This window comes from Nicotiana tabacum, chromosome 13 (assembly GCF_000715075.1).
Source record: "Nicotiana tabacum cultivar K326 chromosome 13, ASM71507v2, whole genome shotgun sequence".
Taxonomy (NCBI): Eukaryota; Viridiplantae; Streptophyta; class Magnoliopsida; order Solanales; family Solanaceae; genus Nicotiana; species Nicotiana tabacum.
The window spans coordinates 92362436-92387488 of NC_134092.1; the positions used below are offsets into that span (position 1 = coordinate 92362436).

General features: G+C 35.4%; 3 protein-coding genes across 3 annotated transcripts; 1 reads left to right on the forward strand and 2 right to left on the reverse strand.

Annotated features, from left to right (window-relative positions):
- The first annotated feature begins 5713 nt into the window (after positions 1-5713).
- On the forward strand, positions 5714-12537 carry LOC107801528 (U-box domain-containing protein 35-like). Its single transcript, XM_016624873.2, has 11 exons — positions 5714-6145; positions 6959-7077; positions 7254-7372; positions 7580-7794; positions 7886-7949; positions 9043-9304; positions 9861-9962; positions 10038-10466; positions 10563-11321; positions 11687-11771; positions 12064-12537. Exons 1-11 carry the CDS (start codon positions 5923-5925, stop codon positions 12078-12080), a joined length of 2394 nt encoding a protein of 797 aa, XP_016480359.1. The 5' UTR covers positions 5714-5922; the 3' UTR covers positions 12081-12537.
- A 2053-nt stretch (positions 12538-14590) lies between these two features.
- On the reverse strand, positions 14591-15058 carry LOC142168229 (uncharacterized). The gene has a single exon (XM_075228886.1). The coding sequence runs from the start codon at positions 15056-15058 to the stop codon at positions 14591-14593; it is 468 nt and encodes a 155-aa protein (XP_075084987.1).
- A 228-nt stretch (positions 15059-15286) lies between these two features.
- LOC107762707 (uncharacterized) lies at positions 15287-16070 on the reverse strand. The gene is made up of 3 exons (XM_075228887.1): positions 15896-16070; positions 15497-15787; positions 15287-15399 (listed from the first exon to the last, which is right to left on the reverse strand). Exons 1-3 carry the CDS (start codon positions 16068-16070, stop codon positions 15287-15289), a joined length of 579 nt encoding a protein of 192 aa, XP_075084988.1.
- Positions 16071-25053: the final 8983 nt, after the last annotated feature.

Genomic DNA, 25053 nt, shown 5'->3' on the forward strand with positions numbered 1-25053 from the left:
TTCAATTTTCTTTCAATTTGATCCGCTTTCCCTTTTGAGCCCCTCGGAAATGTTTAACTGAATTCGAAAAATATTTTTTCATTATTTTTTGGTACATTTGCAAGATATTTAATGACGATACATATTTCACTTTGAACCCCTCAAGAATATTTAATTAATGTCAAAAGATAGCTTGTAAAGATGGCAAAATAGGTGCCAGTTATTGAGATCTGCCAGTAAAGATGTAACTTAAATCATTCCCTAATCTATGGTTCTAAAGGATTAGTCTAATATAATTATAAATAGAGGATAAACAATAGTAATTAACTTAGCCCATAGCTCAGAACAGTTGCGAAGCTTAAATTGCAGTTGTCCTTTTTCATTAAACTCCAAACTTTTCTTTACATTTAATTCCATAATGGATTCTCTTTCTTCCAATAGCTGTCGTGTCTTTAGTCTTCTTCATCAGCAACACAGGCTGTAAGAGAGACGCAATTATCAGATAACTAAAGGCTTGTCGAGTAGAAATATAATCACAGTTCACAAATGCAAACAACATAACATTAATCTGCAAATGGTAAATAGTTGTTTTTTTAAGATAGACACAAACAAAAACAAAGAATTACTACTATAAATTATAATAGGCAGAAAACAATAACTGATTACAATTCAGGATACATCTTAGCTCATATAAATCGAGTAATAGTTATGAACGTTTACAGAATAAAGTAAACGTTCAGAAAATTTCATAATAGCCTGCCTGCCTGCCATCGTTCTTTATAAGTTCGGGAAACCAGACACTCCCTCTGATAAAATTGTATATCTTGATTCTTGAACAAGATAATTAGGTTTTCTAGCACCAGATGCTAGTATAATAAAAGCTAAAAGCAGGGATTCCATCCAATTAAGAGGAAATTATCTCTATCAGCCAACGGCTAGAGAGGTACAATCGCTAGTAGAAACTCTGAAAAGCGTAAATGGTACAAAGGTAAAATGCAAAGGCTTAGGATTCATCTTCAGCTGTTTCAGGACATGATATCGTAATAGCCCATTACATTGTTAGAATTGAATTGGAAAATTTATCAGACATAGCCTACATCACGAAATTGAGGTGCCTTTACATTAATATTTTTAACTAATAGTAACACATCTATCTGTTTCCAATTTCCAAATACATTCTGGTAGAAGATAATAGACAAACCAGAAAGAAGAGAACACAAACCCCCACCCCCAGCCCAGTGCCACTATTAAGATTGCAAAAGAGGGTAAATCCTTAAAGTCAAGCACCAAACAGAAAGCATGACACATAATAGAAGAGAAAATATATTAACAAAACAAGAAACAAGTATGCTTTCTTTATACTGCATACAGTGAACTTGGATTGTCACTAAAATTTATGGACAATATTGCTATGTTCTCCAAATATTTGGAAAACACACAAACAGACTTATGTTTGTACACTTCAATAATGTTCAAGATTGCTTTGCTGCTAAAACTTAAAACACAAGTAATTACTCTTAGCAAGCGTGATTGTACGGTAAAAGAGAAAAATTCTCAAGAAAAGCCCAGAGAAGACACTCAATGCCTCAGTATCATTGACAACTCCCTCTAATGTTGGATACCCACTAATCCTGCCATCTCCTCCACTCTCCACCGTTCTAAACATCTCATTACCACATTTCACTCTTTGCATATTCTTCCTGGACCTAATTTGACCCACTTGTACAGCTCGCATGTGGTCCACACCACTCCCTTATCACATGAACCACCCAAAAGCCTACTACAAAAACTAGTGATGTTCTTGTCAGACCTGGCACACTCTGGTCATCATTGGACATCAGCTAGAGCTACCCCCGTAAACTTTCCAGCACCACCTTAAAAATCCCAGATGTGAAGGTCTACTACCCATGAAAATACAAATGACCAATAGAACTAGACCCGTAACCTCATATCTGCAGATCTTCCACCTTCAAACACCTCTCTTTTTTAAAAAGTGAACTTGCTATGCTATGCACGATTCTCAGATTCCTTACATCATCAATTATCAGTGTCACCAAAACAAGTGCAAATCTATCAATTAGTTCCTGCCTCACACTATATCACTCACGATCTCAAGTCAACCAGCAAGTGCTCCATTATAGAGCACAACCAAGAATCACATTCACACCATATTAAAGTATCTGAAAATATAAAGTTGGAATACAAACCCTATCACCTTAACAGCATGATCATTGCTGGAGCTCCACAAGAAGAGGAAACAAACCCTAAGGTCATTGTTGTCTGCTAAGGTGTGTGCTATAGGTTCTAGCAAAAAGTAATATGACTTTGTGCCTTCGTAAAAAATGTCCATTCTTGTAATATTTATTTACTCTAATTTGACAATTTGCAGTGTACTCTTTCATTATGTTTCAAAAATATAGTCCTTGCTCAACGTGTATTAAGAACTTTGGTTTTCCTGGAAAGAACTTACTATTGTAGCTCTACATAGTTTCAGCTCAATGAGAAATGAGCTTATAAAATATGAGACCTGTGACCTTTGTTAGACAGTGTATGGTGGTAGTTATCTACTTCAACATGCTGTTGAAAGATCAGACAACAGGATCCAACTGCAGCTTTTCATATCAAGAATTATCAGTTGTCATGAAAAAGCTGCAGCTTTTGCAACTTTAAAGGCACTATGCATAGTTAACTGATCATAACTTAAAGAAAACGCATATTACTATAAAATATGAGCAATTAATACTGATTTTCTGATTACGTGAATATTGATTTATACACTGCGGAAATAAGGCAGAGAGGAGTGATGTGGGAATGACCTCTTGCCATTTCATCACACAAATTCCCTTAGTAAGTTCCTTCTCAAAAAAAAAAAAAAAAAAAAAGTTTTACCCCTTAAATCTATTTTTTGCTTTTTATCTGTTTAATTGTTGTTGGTCTAATATATAAGCTCAATCGATGAGCCAATTTAGTACCTGATTTAGTTTACCAGTATATCCAGTAACTTCTCAAATCACATCTTTTGCTTTCTCATGGGTTGACCTTCACAGGTAGGGGGGCTACTGGACTATGAACTCAACAATGAGTAATGTTAAAAAAGCATCTCTATTTAGCTCTGAACTGAATCCCTAATAGAGAAGCAAACTCAACTTGGGAAGTGAATACGGTGAAATAGAAAAAGTCAATGGAAGACAGTTTCAACCCTATTTGTGAGCCAAAGATTCAATTTTAAACTAAAAGAAAGCACAAACCCCAAACTAAATTATAATTGCAGAAAACCCAGAAGCAAGAAGTACCTCCACAGCAGAAACAGCAGTAGCAACAAGAAAGGATCATGAGTAAGTCCCTACAAATGACAACCAATTTCCCTCCTCCTCCACCGCTGGTATTAGAACTGCTTGGTTCATCATCCAGAAGCTTCTGATCATTATTGGCACAGTTCTGGGACTTGTTACGTTTCTTCTGACTGTCCATTCTGTGAAGATTCCACTCTAGATTCTTCAAGTAACCCAATTTGAATGAGTCCCTTAATCTCATTGATGGCCATAGATGCATCTCTCTCACTTTGGTGTGAACACTTTCTAAGAATCAACAAAATGATTTTCTTGAATGGAATAACAAGGTTGGGTGTAGACTGTGTGTACAAATATTAAATCACTACGTGTGACATGTGATTTGATATGTATATAATAATAATACTCATCTCTTATTGCCTTCCCGGAGCCCACCATTTCAACAACCAATTGCAGTTACTCTTCAAACTTTACTTACCTAATTTATCTTTTCAAAAACTTTTAAATTTGAAAACTAAAAACCAAAAAGCATAAAGAAAAATTGTTATAAATATATTATATTATCGATGTTCATTTAGTACTCCATTGTAAATAAAATTCCGGGAGAAACTTATTCATATGAGACTCCGCCGTAAATATGTTTATCTATTTAGTACTCCATTGGAAATAAGCCTCGTGAAAAAGCTTATCCTTTCGGTACTCCGTTATGGATAAATATTACCTATGGTAGAAGATTATCTATATCTAGTACAACAGCTTAGAGTAGCAGTTTACACAACAGCTTTCAGTAGCAACACAACAGTTTCCTTTCTTCTATAAATAGAGCAGAATTCAGTTCATTATGTACATAAAATTAAAGTTTGAATAATATATCAGTTTCTCTCTATACCTGTCTTTACTTTACTATTTTTATTTTATAACAAAAAGCAAAAAATAGGCTATTAATTATAGGCGAAGGGATCACAAGAAAATATAGACCTCAAATTCAAAAGTCTAATTAAAGGTTAACGGATCACCTAAAAACTTATATGAATTTTATTTGGCCATTAATGAAATGCTCATATATGAGTTAGATATGATTCTTGTGAACACCTGCTAGAAAGTATTATGCTAGATATTTATGCAAATTGAAAGAGGGGGAGTACTCCTTTAATTCTTTTCGCTTTAGTGACAATACCTATTGCAATTCTAAACTAATTGAGGTTTGACTATAGTATGCTTATTTCATTTCAATACTCTTCCTTTAGGTACCTTCAAATGATTTTGGATATTAAATTGGTAGGTTTGAGAGCGATAGTAATGCAGAAAATTGTCAGTTTGTATTGAATTCATTTCAGACAAATATTAATTTCTTATGTTCGTGAAAGGAATGCCCTTGTGAATTGTGGTACACGAGAGATGTGTAAACATAAAGTTCAAACAAATAGAGTATTAAATATTCACCATTCGTTGATCAATATTTTATTATCGAAAAGACAATAATATTTCTAAATGGTGCTAACAGTGTATTACATAATCCAAAACGGTATCATGAAATGTTCATATGAGAGTAAAAATCATTTATTAAAGATTGAAATGTTGAGACGTAACAAATTTTCTCGGACAAATTATATTGAGAAGGCAACAGTTGAAACTGATTGAAAATGGAAGGCATAATAAGGTGATCATAAAAATTGAAGGAATTTGTACCTCTGCACTTTTGCAATGGATGATGAAGATACAAAGAGCGAAATAATGAATTTGTAATTAACGTAATTTACTACTCGATCTGCGTCAATAGGGTTTTAATCTCATTTATGTTCCTTCTTTTTATCTTTTTCTTTCCCAACCTTATTTATTTAGATTTGTGACACTTGTCCTTATTAAACATTAAAGGTTCAGATTTATTAACTAAAAAAATAGTCTTAATGATGGTTAATAAAGTAATTATACCTATTATTCCAGGGGACTACTAAAGTATTTTCCCTAAAAATACAAAAACATATTTGGTTATTGACAAGTGCGTACAATAACAATAATGAATTCACTATAATTACATACAATATCCGAGGATGATAGTGTGTGCGTATATCTTATTCCTATCTTGAGAAAATAGAGTATATTCCGATAAACCCTTGGCTAAAAAAAAGACGAAAATAAAAAAAATAATAGCAACAAACAGTAACAATAAGATAGTAAGAAAATTGAAGTGAAAGAAACAATACGTAGTAATAGAAATCTAAAAATAAGCAAATACAAGACTACACTAATAGTACTAGTATGAAAAAGAAAGACGCTCCACCACTTTTCTATCGATGATCATATCGACAGAATAAAATAATGACATGTCTTGTCTAATCACCTATTCCCAATATTTTTTAAGCCAACGTATTACACCTCCTCCATTGACAAGTGCATATAAAATTAAATAATTTGAACATCCATCGAGTATTCTGCACCGAGTATGTGTGTCATTCACACACATAATGACAAAATGACACATCCGAGACATTTTCGATTATTCCCAGGTTGAGCAGACAATTCGCTGGTTGTTACAGTAATTTTTTTTCTTGTACGGTTCTCAACACTTATCCAAAACAATCACCTAATTGACTTGGAAATCCCAAGTAGGGAAAAGGAAGAGAGGAAAGGACTTTGAGATTGTGATGCATGTATGTTTTGCAAGTTGAGACTGATCAAAAGGGAAAAGATGTGGCTCCCAAACAATAAGGGAAGCCCTGCAAACAGAAGGGGAAATGGGACTGGAGTTGTTGCAATTGCTATTGACAAAGACAAAGGCAGCCAATATGCTATCAAATGGGCCACTGACAATTTGGTTAACAGAGGCCAAACTCTTGTCCTTGTCCATGTTGTCACCAAGCCTACTTCTTCCTCCTGTATGCCCCCCTCCCCCTCTCTCTCTCTATATATATATGTGTTTGAAATGAGCTAAAAAATGAACAAATTGAACATAATAACGTAAGTGGTAATTATAATTGAAATTTGGGTAATTAACCGCCGTTAGGAAACAATCTAGTTTTTCCCCTTGACCTGCGATGAATTTTCAACTGAGGGTAATTTTAAACCATATTCAGAAGTTGAAGGCAAATTTGAACTTTTTTTGTCAAAGAATTTGGACACGTGTAGTCTATTCATTTCACAATTAATGGCAATACGAGACAATTTGCTAACGCAAAGTATGAATAGACCAAAAGTGTAACGGATGGCAAAATTGAGCAATTTTCAAATATTACCAAGGCAAATTTGGACCTTTTAGTAACCTACGTTAAACATTTGATTGTGGAACATATAGGTGCTGAGCTTCCAAGATCAAGAAATTTGTGATCATCGTACTTTCTGTAGATCTTTCTTTCCCATTCATTTTTGCCCATAATGCTCCTAAGTGGCTGGCCTTGATATTGCTGTATTTGCTCTTGTAATTTCACCAATTAGAGCTAGTGGTTTGATTCAAACTCTAGGTTGAGCTAGAAATGGTAGAGTATAATTTCTGCTTTTGTATGTGATCTAATTTTCCACATTTATTTCATTGCGATGGTTGGTATATCGTTGGTACATCCATGTCCATTGTTTTCTTGGTGTTTGGACAACAATGTGAAATTGTGGTCTAGAGTAAGTTCCAAGGAGGAACAGCTTGAATTCCTTATGATGTATACTGACGTTAGCAAACAAACATCAAATTTAATATGCAGACGGAAACTGTGGTGGAGTTCACGTCGTAGATGGAAATTTATCTGCACATGGGCAAAATCTTGAGAAACAAACCAAAGAATTGTTTCTTACCTTTCATTGTTTTTGTACACGTAAAGATGTAAGCATTACTTCAACTCTTTCCAATATCCACTAGAATGCCTAGCATTTAACATATTATTCATGGAATAAGTAAAATGAGAACATCAACTTGTGTTTCCTCCAACACATGATTGAACGACAATTTTAAGCATTTTTTTAAGCTCTTCTCTTCTTTATCTGTTTTGTCTTGAACAGGTTCGTTGCTTAGATGTTATACTTGAAGACTCAGATGTAACAAAAGCACTGACAGAATATGTGTCTAGTGCAGCGATCCAGAACTTGGTCCTTGGAGCATCTAGGCATGGCTTTATCAGGTCCGATCTTTTAATTTTTCACCTAAGTTTCTCCATATTTACTTACAGATTGAATACAATAACCAAAGTAACAATGCATTCCCCTCCCCTTTCCAGCATGAGAAAACGATATCAAAGTAAACATTGTATTTGACAATTGTTCAGTCTTTACTTTTCCTAGCTCGGTCAAGGATCTGATATGAACACTAATGCTAATATCTGCCACAGACGGTTGAAGGTTACGGATATACCTAGCACTGTATCAAAGGGAGCACCAGATTTCTGCACTGTTTATGTCATCTCAAAGTCAAAGATTTCTTCTGTGAAAAATGCTTCTCGCCCAGCCCCTATGGCTTCCCCTCTTTATAAACAAATACAGCAATTGGAAGAGCAAGTTAATAGTGGTGGAATTACCCCTACTGCTCGTACCAGGGCGATCCATGGTATGAGATGTTTTTTTCCACAATGACTTTTTTTTGTACGTCAACAAAAAAACATTTCTATTTAACTTACCTCGTCAAACTACTTGTGCAGCTGGATCAGTTGTGGACAGGTCACAACGCAGGTCATTCATATCGGATGAGAGCAAAAAAATTGGGTTAGTTCCATGAAACCTGTTATTTCATTGGGGGGAGGAAAGTGGTGTTTGTGTATTGTGAATCTTTAATGATATTTCAGATTGTGTTTGTATTCTGAAGTCAAAACTTGAGAAGTTTGGTTGGACGATAGGAGCATCTGTTAGGATCGAAATAATCAGGTGTCATGCGGAAGCTAACAAAACAAACCTTGAACGACGATAAATCAAACAACAAAAGAGAAATACACTAAAAGACACACAAATAATTAATGTGGTTCGGTAAGTTGACCTACATCTATAGGCAGAGATGAGCAATTCACTATAAAAAAAAAAGAGTACAAAACATCGAGACAACAACCTCACCCAGAGTCAAACACAAGTGGCACGCTAACACTTGTCCCGAAATTCTCCCCATAAACAAGACTCTCAAACCTCATATAACTACATTGTGGATGCTACTAAATTAGAAGGAAGGATCCTCAATTTATAGAAGTCAAAAACTTTTTACTCCAAGAAAAGGGACTAGCCAAATGTGAGAGATTTATAATTTCCTTCAAAGGAAAGGAAAACTCAATTATGGTAAACATGTTGTCATTTCCTTCGAGACATAGGAAAACCAAATTTGATAAGAAAATAATGACAAATACTTAACATCATCTCCTCCAAAATGTGATTTGACGAATTTTCTGAAATCAGCAATTAGCCGAAAGCAAGGGCCTTCATTATTTTGACTGATTTTTCTGAAAGACTCAGTTTCACTAATCAAATTAGTGTTTGTTACTGAATGGTATCAGTTTTTTGATATTTTACTTTGATGAATTTGATGATTTTAATTTATCTTTTTAGAACTAGTTTCTTGTATAATTAGCATAATCTAAAGCAAACAGACCTGCAGTATTCTACTGGATCTGCTTCACATATTTTCTTTTTTCTGTATTTCTGGTGAATGATTAAGGCTAAGCAACTCTACCTTGCTCCAAAAAAAAATGTCCTGCTTAACAACTGAAATTTGCATAATATATAAAAAGCGATCTGCTGGAAATTATATTGGCGATGCCCTGTGGTTTTGATGATATATATATATACACGCTAAACCCAACAGTTTTGGAAGCAGGTCACCATTTGATAGACGAGGAATCCTCCCTTCAAGAATTTTTTCTGACCTTTCTGAAGCGGATACTGATCTATCATTCGTTAGCTCTGGTAGGCCAAGCACTGATCACACATCTTCCATGCTGTATCATGATGGCATGGATTCTGGCCGTATTTCACAAATATCAACTAGTTCAGATAGTAGCTTTGGCTCAGAACGCTTGGGAGCTCGGGGGAGTGAGCTCAGTTCTTTCAATGACTTTTCATCTTCCTCCTTTGAGACAGTAAGTTTACCCTCTTTGTAGGGAAATATGGTAGATAAGTAACTTCTTCATGAAACAGTTGATATCGACAACCTTAACTGCTCAATTACCCTTTTTTATTAGTCTTGGTTCGTGTCATGAGTCTATATTAGGGAGAACTGAAAGCAACAAAGCTAGGAGAATAGTAAGTTGAACCTAAGAAGCATGATACATTGCAACTTAATTTCTTTGATGATGTTCATTTATGTAGGAGCTCATACAAAAGCATGAATCGTTTCAACAAACTAGTTTTTGGCTAGACAATCTAAACGTACTAAGGGGAAAAAGGTTACTTATGGCACAGATAAAAGTAAAAATTCTAAACTTTAATAGAGAAGACCATATACTCTAACATCAAATGCTTAATAAAAGAAATGATTTAGAATATAAGCATGAATCAGGTGATTCAAATGACAAAAGCTGCGTGCTAATCTTTGGGTTAAAACTTCAAGATTTCCTGTCACATTTTGATGTTTTTATGGTTAATGTTAGTGTTGAGTATGTTATCAGTATTAACATCACTTTTGAAAATTCAAAGGATGATGGAGAGGCTGAAATGAGAAGGCTAAAGATGGAGCTTCAGAGGACAATGGATTTGTACAGCACAGCATGCAAGGAAGCACTGACGGCGAAACAGAAGGTGAAAAAATTCATATTGATATCTTCTCATACTTTTTAATGGGATAGGATAGTTTTTTATATATTATATGTCTAGTCAGAGGAGCTCAATGTCTGGCGGATGGAGGAGGAGAAGAGATTGGAGGAGGCTCGGCTTGCAGAGGAAGCTGCAAAATTAGCAGCAGAGAAGGAGAGAGATAAGTGTAAGGTTGCTATGGAAACTGCCGAAGCAGCTCAGAGACTCGCAGAACTTGAAGCAAAAAGAAGGGTAGATGCTGAAATGCAAGCCCTTAAAGAGGCAGAGCAGAAGGAGAAAGCATTTATGAACTTAGGTCAAGGTGATTTCAGATATAGGAGGTACAGCATCGAAGAAATCGAAGAGGCAACACATTTTTTCACTGATTCTCTCAAGATTGGAGAAGGAGGATATGGTCCTGTCTACAAATGTTATCTTGATCACACGCCAGTAGCAATCAAGATCTTACGTCCAGATGCAGCACAAGGAAGATCTCAATTTCAGCAAGAGGTATGGACAAGGTCCCGTGATAGTGAAATGACAGTGTCGAGTATTTTTATTTTTAATTATTTCCTCTGTATCTTCTTAATGCAAAATCTAACACAGGTTGAAGTGCTAAGTCGTATGAGGCATCCTAATATGGTACTACTTCTTGGAGCTTGCCCGGAATATGGCTGTTTGGTATATGAGTACATGGCAAATGGCAGTTTAGAGGAACGCCTTATGCGATGTGGAGATAAACGTTCACTGTCATGGCAGCTTAGATTTCGTATTGCAGCGGAGATCGCCACCGGCTTGCTTTTTCTGCACCAGACCAAGCCAGAACCTCTGGTGCATCGTGACCTTAAACCTGGCAACATTCTGCTTGACCATAATTATGTAAGCAAGATTAGTGATGTTGGACTCTCAAGGCTTGTTCCTCCTTCTACTACTGAAGAGGTAACACAATACCGGATAACATCTGCAGCTGGCACCTTCTGCTACATCGATCCAGAGTATCAACAAACAGGCATGCTTGGGGTTAAATCTGATGTTTATTCCTTTGGAATACTTCTACTACAATTGGTAACAGCCAAGCCAGCAATGGGTATAACTCATTATGTTTCACAGTGCATTGAGACGGGAGAGTTTAAAGAGGTACTAGATCCCTCAGTTCCAGATTGGCCAATCGAAGAGGCCCTGACTTTTGCAAAGCTAGCACTCCAATGTGCAGAACTGAGGCGGAAGGACAGGCCAGACCTTGGCAAAGTTGTCTTGCCCGAGCTTAATCGATTGAGAGCATTGACTGAAGAAAATATGGGTCAATTGTTGATAGGTGGCAGTGCTAGCCCCTCCCCCAGTCACAGCCAAGCTTCTATATCGCAGGCAAGTCGCTCATATTCATTTTTATTACTAAGGTAATAATTTTATTGAAAAGAGTTTGGCATAAAAGCCCGTATACAAGAGGTATACCAAGAAGTAGAGACCTAACTCATTCTCATAATGAATAAATTCTTCTATATCTCAGTTTGATAACTTATTCTAGGGAACTTGATGCATAGCTAGTAATGGATATTTGACTTTGCAACCATCTTATTGTTAAAAATAGTTTGAGAATGAACTATATCTTGTAGTATGCAAGATATAATGCGGACCTGACGCTGAGTTAAGGATAGTTCCTAGTGCCGTATCTTGCTAGCGTTTTGTGACAAAGCATGGAAGTTGTAATACGGTGCGAGCATGTTATGCAGGAAATTTCAAGTGAACCTCAAGTGCATTCAGGATTTAGTACAAAAAGTGTTTCAAACTCATCTGCTTCGCAAGAAAAACATTCAGGTACTTTCAACTTTGTATTGGTGCAAGGAAAAGAAAAGTGCTAGGAAGTTCAATTTATTGCTTTTGTTTCTGTTGTGCAAATTGTGAGAAGACCCGTTAAAAGTTTTCCTCCAAACTAAATCCTGCAAAAATTACACAGAATTTGAAGGAAAGTAATTTCTTCTTATTTCAGGTGTCCTTTTCCTTGCAAACAGCATCCAAGAAAATATTATTTTTTTCCTTTTGCTAAGTTTTTTTTATCTTTTCTTTCTTTTTTTGGCATTTTTTGAGATGACCCCTCTTTAATATGCAGGATCAGGGGATGAATAATTTTAACTGCAGTTATTTGTTATTCTTCTGTTGTATATAGAAGGATCGAAAGCTCGGGTGTGGAAGCCACTGAAGCTTATCACAGTTTACTGTGACTTTGTTGTAGCTTATGTTCAATTTTTGTTAGATTTCAAAGGCGGACTGTTCCAAAACACAATTCATTTGGGATTGAGAGGTAGTTGATTGAATGATCAAAGGCATAGTATCAAATAATATTTGCATACTAAACTTATAAATAGCTTTAACCTTGTGTTAGCTGTAGCATTTTAGTTCCAAGTGAAAAGTAAAAAGTGAGCCCTACACTTCTGGATAACAGTCTTGTGGATGTTCACTTAATTGATTTTTTGAATAATCAGAATTTTGAACTAGAATTGGTTTCATTATGTATACTGGAATCATTGTCTTGTAAAACCCACTTTTCTACTCCTCGACCCTGGTGGGAAAAAAGCTTGTTCCCTTGGTATGAAGCATATAAAATTTCATTTGTACTCTCTTCTTAGTTTTTCTATGCCAATTAATTAGACAACCCCTTTATTTTAACCATTATTTTAAAAGGCAGGAACGTGAGAATGGACGTTTTACTTAACGTAGGGCGAGGTGTAAGCCCCGAGACATAAGGCGTAAGCCCATGGATATTTAAATTTTTTAATTTATAAATTAATAAAATAATATAATAATTATAAAAATATATAAAGTACAATAAAAAGTTTAAGAAAAATTAAAAAGGATTAAAAAATTCATAGAAAACAAAATATCTAACATTTTTTTTTATAATAGTGCAAAAGTTACTGTGAGATAAAAATCACGATAACATCCTATTTTTCAAACAACTGAAAAATTATAATTTTTAGAATTTGTTATCGGACTACATTTTATATCTCTAAAAGTTAATGATTAATAAACTTCATCAGTATTGCGATTTTAAAAAAAATTACTCATTATAAAATTGCTTTCAAATAGCAAAATAATAAAAATTTAATAATTTTGAGAGACATAGAACTAATATATGAAGACCTATAGCAAGTGAAAATAAAATTTTTGGCTAACTATCCGAAAGAAATATTCTCAATTAGTAAATATGCACTAATATGGCTCATTATTTTGAGTTACTCTCAGGGTGTGTTTGGTACGAAGAAAACATTTTCCGAAAAATATTTTTCAATTTTTTTATGTTTGGTTGGCTTAAATGTTTTGGAAAATATTTTCCTCATTAACTCATTTTCCTCCAATTGGAGGAAAATATTTTCCCTATCAAAAAGAGGGAAAACATTTTCCAAAACTCTTCTTCAACCTTCCCCACCATATTCTCCATCTCCACCAACCCACCCCCACCCCCTACCCACCCCCACACCCCAACCCACCCATACCAACCCCCGGCCACCCCTCACCCCTACCCCCAGCCACCCCTCACCCCTACCCAAACCCCTCCCCCACACACTACCCCCACCCTCCACCCTAAATAAAAATATTATTAAGAATATTTACTTTTTATGTTGTAGATAACGTACTTTCTTTTTCATTTCAACAAAATGAGTATTTTTTTTCATGATGCAAAAAAACGTATTTTCTTTCATTTCAACAAAATGATATAGTAAAAAGTATTTTCTTTCATTTCAACAAAAAGTACTTTATTTTCATGATGTAGAATAAGTATTTCTTTTTATTTTAATAAAATGATGTAGTAAAAAGTATTTTTTTTTTCATTTCAACAAATGAGTAGTTTCTTTTCATGTTATAGAAAGAGTACTTTTTTTTTAAAAAAAGAAGAAGGAGTATTTCCTTTTTAGTTATGGAGTACAAATTACGTTATTTTTGCGTGAAAAAAGTAAAGCAACACATTAGTTCCTTTGAGTTTGTGTGAATTTTTAAAAGAATAATTAAATTCTTGAAGAAAATAAGATTCTGAAAACGTTGGGTATTTGGGTTGGGGGTGGGGAAAGCACAGGGAACATGGGGATTTGGGGGAAAAGGGGTGAGGAGAGTAGCACAAAAATTATTTTTCTAACAAAAATTTTTACTCTCTAACCAAACACTAAAAAATATTTTCCGGCAAAAGTTTTTCATTCACCAACCAAACAAGAGAAAATAAGTGATAAAACCACTTATTTTCCAAGAAAACATTTTCAAGAAAAATATTTTCCTTCATACCAAACATGCTCTCAATCTTCATATTTCTATAGATAAAATAGAACTTTAATTATTAATTTTATAAAGATTTTAAGGGTCAAAAGTGCTAATTAGGGGATTCGACATATGATTTGCGTAAAAAATTGTTAGGCGAGCCCAAGCATTGAGCATTAGGCGTATTTCGGGTCAGAGACGGATCCAGAATTTGGAGGTTCCGGGTGCCAAGCTAATCGATTTGATCAACTCGGGCGTCAGTTCGGGTTATTCATCTTTTTTATTTATATAGACAAACGATCAAACGAAAAAGTATAATAACTATAACTAATTGACGCAACCATAAAACTTCCAATAATAATATTAATATTATAAATATACATCATCTATTACAATTGTCCTCGACGAGTTTTCAGATTTTGAAAACGATCCATAATGACATAATTACTTACATTTGTGAATACATCACGCTCTATGTAACAAACTAAACAATCATTTAAATATTGGTCACCCATGTTATTCCATTCTTCATTCTTTATCTGCTTCATGGATGAGAATGCTCTCTCCACAATTGCGGTAGCAACATGTAAAATCAGAGTCAATTTCACAAGTAAATAAACATACGAATAAGTCTCTACAAGATTTGCCTCAACCAATGCTTTTGCCAAATCACTAATTCCTTGTAAGTTGGAGAACTTGGGATTACCAGCTCGCATATGAATTATAAAAGTATCAAGTTGATAACTCAAGTCTCGAATCTGTACCTCATCAAACTCATTTGGATAACATTTTGCTAAAGTCATTATTCTACCTTTATCAAAATTAGCAAAAGAATTGGTTGGATTCAAGCTAGCCATCCCGAGAAGCAAATCACTACTCACTATAATAAAACGGTAATTAAACTCTTAAAGTTGCACATCAATTACAACATAAAATATATCAATACGCAAGTAGTGTGAATAACAAACACCGAAAGACTTGCGCTTCGACTTTCCAAAAAAATAAGATTCATCCATCTTGGGAATCAAAATGTCATGCATAACACAAAATGAGGAAACATCATCTAGTAAAGATTCTTATCCACTTTATCTCATTTCTTGTAATCTTTTCTTTGTGATGTTAAGAAACTCCATGGCATTAACAATATCTTGATCCCTCTTTTGTAGGATCTTGTTCAACTCATTTGACATTGCCAAAACTTTCAACATCAAGTGAAGCATAAAAACAAATTTGAATATTGTTATCTCACTCAAAAGATATATATTTTGCTTGATTTCTCTCATTTGAGGTAGAACCTTCATATTTAATCACTTCAAACACACGAACAATAGATGAGAAAATAATAATAAAGTTATCTAATATTTTGAAATGTGATCTCCAATGAGTGTCGCCTGGTCTTTGAAGCCCGCGTGCTTGATTTAGTCCTCGCCCAGTATGAACTTCACCGGACTCAAGTAATTGCTCCAACTTTTCATCTTGAAGAAGTCGAAGCAAATCTCTGCGCTTAAAAGATCTTCCAATGACATTCAATACGTTAGTAACATGACAAAAGAAGACTTTAACATCCAAATGCTTTTTAGCAATAGCTACAAGTGTTAATTGCAATTGATGCGCAAAGCAATGAATGTAATATGCCGATGAATTATCTTTCATAATTTAAGTCTTGAAATCACTTATCTCCCCCCTCATGTTACTAGCTCCATCATAACCTTGTCCACATATTTGTGATGGACTTAGTGAGTGCTCCGAAAGCAAAGAGTAGATTGCTTCCTTCAATGAGCATGCCAATGTATCACTAACATGGACAAGACCAACAAATCGCTCTGCTACTTCACTATTCTTATCAACATAACGCAAAACAAGAGCCATATGTTCTTTGTGTGAGATATCTTTGGACTCATCAACTAATATACCAAAGTAATCTCCATTCAAGTCTCCAATAATAGCCTTTATTGTTTCTTTTGTACAAATATTGATAATATCCTTTTGGATCATAGGGCAAGTCAAAGCATCATTTTGTGGAGCATTTTTTAATATGACTTTTCCCACATCCGGATGCTTGTCCCCATGCCATCGTAAGAATCCAAGAAATAAGCCTTAATTAGTTAAAGTTTCACTTTCATCATGACCCCTAAAAGGAAATCCATACAATAATAAAAGTCTTGCCACATCAATTGATGCTTCTAAACGCACCTGATACTCACTTTTTAACTTATCAGAGTGCTTATCAAAAACAACTTGAATGGATTGATGATGATTTGATAAGTCTAGCATCTTCTTTAAACATTTATCATGGACACTATTAACATCACCAATATGTAAACAAAATCTTTTAAGACCCTTATTCCAAGCCCTAAAACTATTCTTTGTATAAAATTCCCCCGCTCTTCCATGAATAAATTTATTTTTGAACAAATAATAACATAAGCTGTGTGCCGCATCTTTCTTCACACGATACTCCAACCATTTAGAAAATTGGCCCTTGAACCAACTTGGAACAAATTGACGCATTCTTCCTCCTATTTGAGTTTTTGGAAATTAATGCTTGAAAGGTTGGCAAGGACCTTGTTGAATGTAATGTTTCCTTACTTCATCTCGTATTCGAGGGCGATAGTCCGCGATAGGTATTCTTTCTCCTGGATCGCCTTTAAGTGACCCCAAATTGAGTTCATTTATAAGATGGGAAACATTGGTATTCGCTTGGCTCAGGGATTGACAACTAGGACTTGGTTGAGAATGGTCCAACCTCGTGACAAATTTATCCATCTGAATTCAATTCCTATCAAATAAAAGCTCATTCTAGTGAGAAAGCTTTTTATGTAGCTCACTATAGAATATCGAATAATTTCTACTACTTCATACCATCAATAAGCTTAGCCAATGAAAATTATTCAACTATACCTTTTTTTTTTTGTTAAAATGAAGTTAGTTTTGAATTTTTCTTGGTAAAAAATATTGGGGATGTTCTTTCTCTTTTAGCCACAAAATTAATTTCTACAATGAAACCATTTAAGTGGCATAGGATTTTCAACAAAACCAAATAAATACATAACAAATAAATCAAAAGTGACAATAAAGTTTTGCAAGAACATTAAAATCTAACTAAATACAAAAAAAAAAAAACAGAGCAAAAATATATATTTAATGGAGAAAAAAATAGCCATAGCCCACATAGGTTTAAGAAATAAATAAGAGAAAGTGAGGAAGCTTTACAATGGTGGTTGTAGAGTAGTGACCAGTGAACACGTGTGCTTTGAAGCAGCAAAAAAAAAGAACTCAAGAGGTAAGTGTGAGAACCGGGTCCGAAAGCCAACAGACTGGACGAACAAAGTGGGGGTTGGGAACTTAGGAATTGGGATTCCTTTTGCTGGAGATGAGGTTGGGGACTTGGGAATTGAGATTCCTTTTGGTGGAAATAATTTTGGGAAAGGGGAAAGTGACAGAAGGCTTTTAGCTTTCTAGGAATATTATTTTAATTGTAAAGTTTTTTATTATTATTTTATCTTATTATTAAAATTCAAATATTTAAAATAGAAAGTGTGTTGTGTTAGTGTACTAATTGTAACCTAATGAAGCCAAAATATTAATTGCTCACGGCTGTATTCGAACTCACAACCAGCAGAAGGAAAAGATGGACATTTGCCACTGGCACCTTGGCCACTTTTGTTCTGTGGGTGGCACTTTAATTATATATATATATATATATATATATATATATATATATATATATATATATATATATATATATATATATATATATATAGAGAGAGAGAGAGAGAGAGAGAGAGAGAGAGTTTTCGCCGAAGCTTGCAGGTGGTGTACCACCCCGAACCATGTACATAGATCCGCCCGTGTTTCGGATGTATAGTTGGACACTTGGAGCGTAAGCCTCACAGAACAAGTATCACACATAAGCCTCAGGGAATTTTGATAGTGTTTCGCCCAAAAGTTAGCCCCGAGGCGAGTTCCAAGAAAGCCTTTTAAAACATTAATTTTAATAAAACAATATAGCTTTTCCTCTAATTTGACAAGTTTGTAACATCTCTCCTCTAATTTGGTGTTTATTGCATTGATCTCCATTATTTTTTATTCTTATGTATTCTATTGGTTGTTCAGTTTGTTCTATATTTCGAATGCGGTTAGTCCTCTCTATTTGGACCAATAAAGTTTTTCCTCTAATATTGATTTTTTTTTTATTTATTAAACCATATAGTCCAAGAAAAGTAAAAAAGGAGGAAGGTTCATAACTCTTCTCCATCTGCTACGAAATGGATTTAGAGGAAAGTTGGGAAATGTGAACATGAGAGCCGATGTTGTTTTTGGGCATTACTAATTGGTCAAACAGAGTTGGCGTCCGTTTAAATAATACTTGCTGAAATTTTGACTATTATACCTCCTCATATATATCGTTAAAAATAATAAACATAAGTAACATTAACAAGACATAAATAAGTTGGAAAGATATTGTGTAAATATATGAAGTAAAGTTAATCTATATGGACAATGAACCTAGACTTACACAAACGACTCCAAGTAATTTGTTCAGCGTCATGGCAAGATGAAGGGACTGCATCTTTGCCCTTAGCTTTAGTGAGTGCACGTTGCACGGGGAACATGCATGGAATCCGGAACCAAAATGTTAGGTTTTTGGACTCAAACTACAAAAATAAGTGAAAAAAATCGGTAATCTTTTTATATATAACGCATGAAATTCATACGATATACCTTAACGACACGTTTGTCCGTTAAGATATAATACATAAATTACATGCGCTATACCTATTAATTGACTGACCCACAATAATTGGTATACAAGCGCATTTAATAAATGTGCTATACCCTCCAATTATTGTACCTCTCACACAGAATATTTCCTTACTCAAGGAGCTTCATTCCTTTTTCAAAAATTCATTCTGAAAAATTCATTCTTCAGTATCCCTTTTATTTTTCTTACTCATTTTGAAATATTTGTTTACTTAACCTTTTCTGCATTTTGCCATAATGTCTGAAGAGCAAAAAATTAGGGTTGCATTATATTTGGGGGGGGGGGAGAGGGGGAGGGGGAGGAGGGGGTTGAGGTTGTCGTGGAGAATAACTCAGTACACTATAATTTTTCTCCACAGTGTATTGTTAAGTTGCCACTCACATTGGAGTACGATAGATTGGTATCTTTGATATGTAAAAGATTGAGTGTGAGTAGACATTTTATTAATATTAATGTAGCCAGAAGATATTCATATTCGCTTACTCCGCAAGGGGTTGCTTGTTATGATGAGTTTAACATCGAAGACGATAAAACTTTGAAAGATTTTTTGAGGACTCCGGATGAACACTGGGAACTTCTTGTGATAAAAATGCTGGAAATATACGTCAAGTCTGAAGATGTCCGCAATATTGAGGTTCTGCAAAATAAGGATAGCCCTCAATTATTTGGTGGTGTTTTTAGAGTAGTTTTATCTGAATAGGTTACGTTTGAAAGAGCCTGGTCAGATCCAAACTTATCTCCATGGGCGAATGAGGCGCGAGGACATAATTTTTCTCCAAGTTTATATAATTCACACGCCGAGTGGTAAATTTTAATTTTTCTTGTTCTAGTATGATTTTTTATGTATCATATTCGTACTAACACTCATATCTTCCAAAGGAGGTACCAGCCATATATGAATTTTACAAGTTATGAACCAGCCAACAGTTGGAATATGCCTAATTTTGATGGTTTGGATCATGCTGGTCCATCCGCGAGTCATCAGCAATTTGATAATGTACATCATGGGCTATCAACAGATTATGAATTGTAAGTTAAGAGATAAAGTTAATATATAATGTTGGGATGACTTTGAGAAACTCATTATTTTATTGGTTGTGCAGTGAAAAGGAGCAATATGAAGGTTCTGTCCTTACTCAGTTGCCCGAAGACGATATATTTAATCAGGATCTGGCAGATGCACAGAGTCAGGAAGATGATAGTGATTATGATAATAACGTTGATGAGTCTGGAGATGATACACCATTCCCTAATGAAGGTGACGATGATGAGGAAACACACTTTGCTGATGAGAATGAGAATGAGCAACCTGATTTGATGAGAGAGCATGATGCCACCAGTGAGCATACTCCATATATGCAGGCTCTACCTCCCGTTAGACCGAGAGTGTACGAGTCCCATTTGCCCTTTCATTCAAGGGAGATTCCCTACCTTGATCAGTTTCCCAATATGCCGGATGTGAATGCCCTCACAAGGAATCTTGATGACATTCAGACAGCAATGTGAGATGAATCTAGACCAATAGAGCTGTCAAAGAATATGCTTTTTGCTGATAAAGCGCACCTTAGTAAGGCGGTGCGAATTTACAACATAAAACACTATCGTGAGATCGAGGTTCATGAGTCATCTACGCAAGTATATAAGGTTATTTGTCATAAATGGTTTCAAGGTTGTAGGTGGATGCTGCGTGCGAGAAAGTTGAAAACAAATATGTGGATGGTGGAAATATACATTGGCAACCATATTTGTGATATGGACACATTCAATAGGAATCATTTTAACTTGAATGTTGACTTGATTTCTATTGTCTTGATTCTACACATTGAATCGTCCATAAGGTACAAGATTAAAGAGTGTATAACATCTATCCACCAAGTATATGGCTGTACCATTACCAAAAGAAAGACATTTCTCGGGTGTAAACATGCGTTTGAGATTGTTTATGGTAACTGGGATAAGATATTTGCCGCTCTACCCAAGTACGTGGCTGCTTTGCAACACTTTAACCCCGGGACTGTTGTTGAATGGAAGTTTGAGCGGAGTTCGGGAATACCAGAATACATATTCAGATATGTGTTCTGGGCTTAAACCAGCCATTGATGGTTTTGTGCATTGTCGGGCAGTAATCTCCATCGATGTCACACATGTCTATGAAAAATATGATATTAAGATATTGATTGCCGTTACAGTAGATGCTAATGGAAGCATATTTTCCCTCGCATTTGCTATTTGTATCAATGAAAGTCAAGAGACTTGGACATGGTTTTTGAACCACTTGAAGGAGCACATTATCAGATATCGTTCAGGTATTTGTCTAATATCTGATCGGCATGGTGGGATTTTAAGTTCTGCACAGACTTTGAATGCATGGAAAGAACCATATGCCTACCACCGTTACTGTGTTAGGCACTTGAAGTCCAACTTCCTGCGGGCTTATTCGAACAAGAGCTTACATGATTTAATGTGGATGGCTGCAACATATCATCAAGAGTGTAAATTCAAGATGCGAATGGAATTGATTAGGCAGGAAGACCCATGAGCTTATCATTGGTTGATGCAACATGAGCTTGATAAGTGGACTTTGCATAAAGATGGTGGCAGAAGATAAGGAATTTTGACTACAAACTTGTCAGAGTCTTTCAACGGGTTGTTGAAGCCTGTCCGTGGATTGCCTGTCACTGCTATAATGCAGATGTCATTCAAGCAGATGGCGGAGAGGTTTGTTAAAAGATCCCGAAGTGCATCGCCCTTGTTGGAAAGAGGTGTTTAATTTATGCCACAACCAATAAAATGATTTGAGAAATATAGGAAGCGAGCACAGTGGTATACATATTGCAATATTGCAACGAGCAAAATATTTTTGAAGTTCGTACTGGTTTGCATCAAAATCGTGGTAATAATACTCACACCATCAATGAATTTAGCAGATTATGTTCGTGTGGGAAATGGTCGATCTATCACTTACCATGCTCACATGCCATGAAGTGCTTTCAACATGCTAGTTTTGCTGCGACGAGGTACGTTGATAAAGAATACAATGTTGCTGCATACGTAAACACCTATAGCGGCCACTTCCAACCAGTGGGTGCTGAGCATTATTGGCCACCAGAACTATTTAAAATAGTGTGTAACAAGGATTATGTGCGTCGCCGACAAGTACAAAAAAGAACGCGGATACAGAACCAAATAGATGTTGGTGATACCATTTATGCACGTAACTATGGTATATGTTCCCAAACAGGACACGATCACCATAAATGTCCTTCAATCGATTTGGGAAGCGGTGGTAATTTAGCTCCCGATGGTAGTTCATCCAATGTGCCCAATTTTTAAGGATAAACTTAGTGATTTGTTACAGTATATTTTGTTGTACTAAATGTTTGTAATGGTGATGCTTGCAATATTTATGAAATAAAATTAAGTTTCTAATAGTCTTAAATATAATTGATAATTAGCATTGAAGATTCAATACAATAATTAAAAATAACTTCAAGAAATAAATAATGATTTTCATTCGCCATTATCGTCATTGTCTGGCACTATTTCATTGTCATTGTCTTCATCTTCTTCGTCAACATCTTGTACACATCTGTCTGGACCGAGGGCATCATAATCTAGGCCTCGGTTGACACACATTTTTTGTATTTCATCGCTATCATCAATAAGACCACTTGCTTGATTTCAACAATAATATGGGACTCCTACGTCCAACGTCTGCAGTAGAAACTTTGGTAGTCCCTCCCACTCGACATATGTTGGAAACACAGGATAATTAATGTCTCTATGTAATTTTTCATTCTCTAATAAATTCCAATACTGATCCCCCGTTCCTTACAGGTAGTTAAGATCACTCAGTTCATGATGAACGGCTAGTGTCTTTTTCATTTCTAAAATCTCCTTCATTAAATGCCGAATCACTTCTGGTTATCTTTGTATGTGTTTGTTTGGAATGTTGCAAACAGTTCTTGTGGTACAACTAGCCCATGCCAATGGGATAGTACTTCATAATCACAACTTTTTGAGTAAAGGGGAGCCCGTTGTAGTTTTTCACCCCAAATTCGCATACCTTGAAGCTTTGTAGAATGCGCTTCCCCCTCAATAATGTGTCCTGCTGCTTTGAGATCAGTATGTATATTGATAGGCTTATTTTTCAAAGAACGTAGAACACCATACCACTTGTCATCCACCAAATCAGTATAGCAACCTAGCATGTTTTTTTCAAGGTAGAGATCGATTGTGTTATGACATGTTCCATATGGATTTCTTGAACTACCTTTACCTTTTTGCCTCTTCTTATACCACTTATTAAATGTTAGTGGTATTTCTGAAATGGATGTTGTAATAGTTTTTGAAAAACTAGAATGTTGGTTCAACTTAAAAAGAACTAAATTGCACGAACTTGTACGTTAAACATAGCGCATCAATAATATACGTTATGTGTAATATCTTGTCGACCTGAAAAAACCTGCACGAACTTGTGCCGTAAAGAATCATTTGCACGTGAAACATAGAGCATCAATAATATGCATTATGTGTATTGTCATGTCGATATGAAAAAGCTGCACGAACTTGTACTGTAATGAATCATTTGCACGCGAAACATAACGCATCAATAATATGCATTATGTGTATTGTGACGTCGACCTGAAAAAGCTACACGAACTTGTACCGTAAAGAATCATTTGCACGCGAAACATAACGCATCAATAATATGTGTTAAGTGTTGCAGTAACATATGGAAGGATGCGATATCTCATGGTTATCCAACAAATGTCAGGAAACTCGCACAATGAATTCACTAACTAAGGAACACAATTAATACATGTTTAGAGGTGTAAAGAGAAAATGAACATTTGTTATTATCTGGACATGTTTCTGCTATATTAACTCCCAAATTGCAATACAAGGCCACGTCATGGGAAACTACAATACTAGGAACAAAGTGAGCTACTTACGGGGTAATGTCCTAAGTGACATGAAAGTTATACTAAGATGGGCAAACACAAGATCTTCCTATGACAGATGTGTAAGGATCTCAAATTACAGAGAGACTTTATGCAGACAAGTGACCATCTCAATTGACATGTACACATATGATAGGTGCTGAGACATGCTCTTATTTTAGTGTACAGTGAAAAGGGTTTATGACAATGCTCACAAAGAGAGTAAAGTGACTATTCAACCTATATAAGTCACATGCACATGAGAGAGAGAGTGGCTCAAGAAGGATCTTGACACTAGGCTACTTTACATTGGATTTGATACCACATAGGGAAACAATATGATGGTGCATGCATAAGCACAAGTGAGCAAATGTTATCCATTTGAATCAAAAGGTTCTATAAGAAATTCATCAGGTATAGTACTTTATTGAGAATTTGGGGAAGCAAGTGGGAAGTATTAACCTAGGGTTGTGACTTAATTCAAAGAAATCATTATAGAACTCAATTCCTCAAGAGGTTGTAAGTAACTTGATCCTATTAAATATCAACTATACCTACTCTCAACATATTAAAAGTACTTGCATATAGTGCCCCTCAATCATAATCTCAGTACTCTCACAGTGCCTGGCAAGATGACCATGGATCCTCTCACACACACATATACACACTCTCAGCACTATACGAGTTCCTTAACATAAGTCCCTCACAGATAATGTAACATGTGCTCGCACTCACAAGGCCCAAAGACCATAGGTTATCACCTGACTCCGAGGGGCGGATCCTAGCCCAAGCTCTGATCGGATCAAAATTGATTATCATTATAACCTAGCCCAATATGGCCTGGCGTACGCATCACCTCATTCAATACCACTCAGCCCAATATGGGGTCTGATGTATGCGTCACCTCAGTATCAATATCAATACGGCCCTGTGGCCCCAGCTCAGTCATTCATCTGCTCGTCAATATGCCAACATCTCACAGTATCAAAAGTAATATACCACACGAATCATGCCAACATACCACGAATCCAATCAAAACCATGTCACACAAGTAAGGACGCGAACAACATGTGAGATAGCATGTAAGAAGTATATAGAGATGATGATATAATATGTGGATTATCATGACTGAGAAGTATGACTA

What these genes read in the sequence shown, in the direction of transcription:
- LOC142168229 (XM_075228886.1), bottom strand. Translation starts at nt 15,058, where the DNA reads ATGGCTAGCTTGAATCCAACCAATTCTTTTGCTAATTTTGATAAAGGT.
- LOC107801528 (XM_016624873.2), top strand. Translation starts at nt 5,923, where the DNA reads ATGTTTTGCAAGTTGAGACTGATCAAAAGGGAAAAGATGTGGCTCCCA. An exon ending in GTTTTTGTACACGTAAAGAT is followed by an intron (nt 7,078 to 7,253) that starts GTAAGCATTACT and finishes TGTCTTGAACAG; the next exon opens with GTTCGTTGCTTAGATGTTAT. An exon ending in GCCAAGCTTCTATATCGCAG is followed by an intron (nt 11,322 to 11,686) that starts GCAAGTCGCTCA and finishes CATGTTATGCAG; the next exon opens with GAAATTTCAAGTGAACCTCA.
- LOC107762707 (XM_075228887.1), bottom strand. Translation starts at nt 16,070, where the DNA reads ATGGCTCTTGTTTTGCGTTATGTTGATAAGAATAGTGAAGTAGCAGAG. An exon ending in ACAAGGTTATGATGGAGCTA is followed by an intron (nt 15,788 to 15,895) that starts GTAACATGAGGG and finishes TAACACTTGTAG; the next exon opens with CTATTGCTAAAAAGCATTTG. An exon ending in TGAAGTGATTAAATATGAAG is followed by an intron (nt 15,400 to 15,496) that starts GTTCTACCTCAA and finishes TGATGTTGAAAG; the next exon opens with TTTTGGCAATGTCAAATGAG.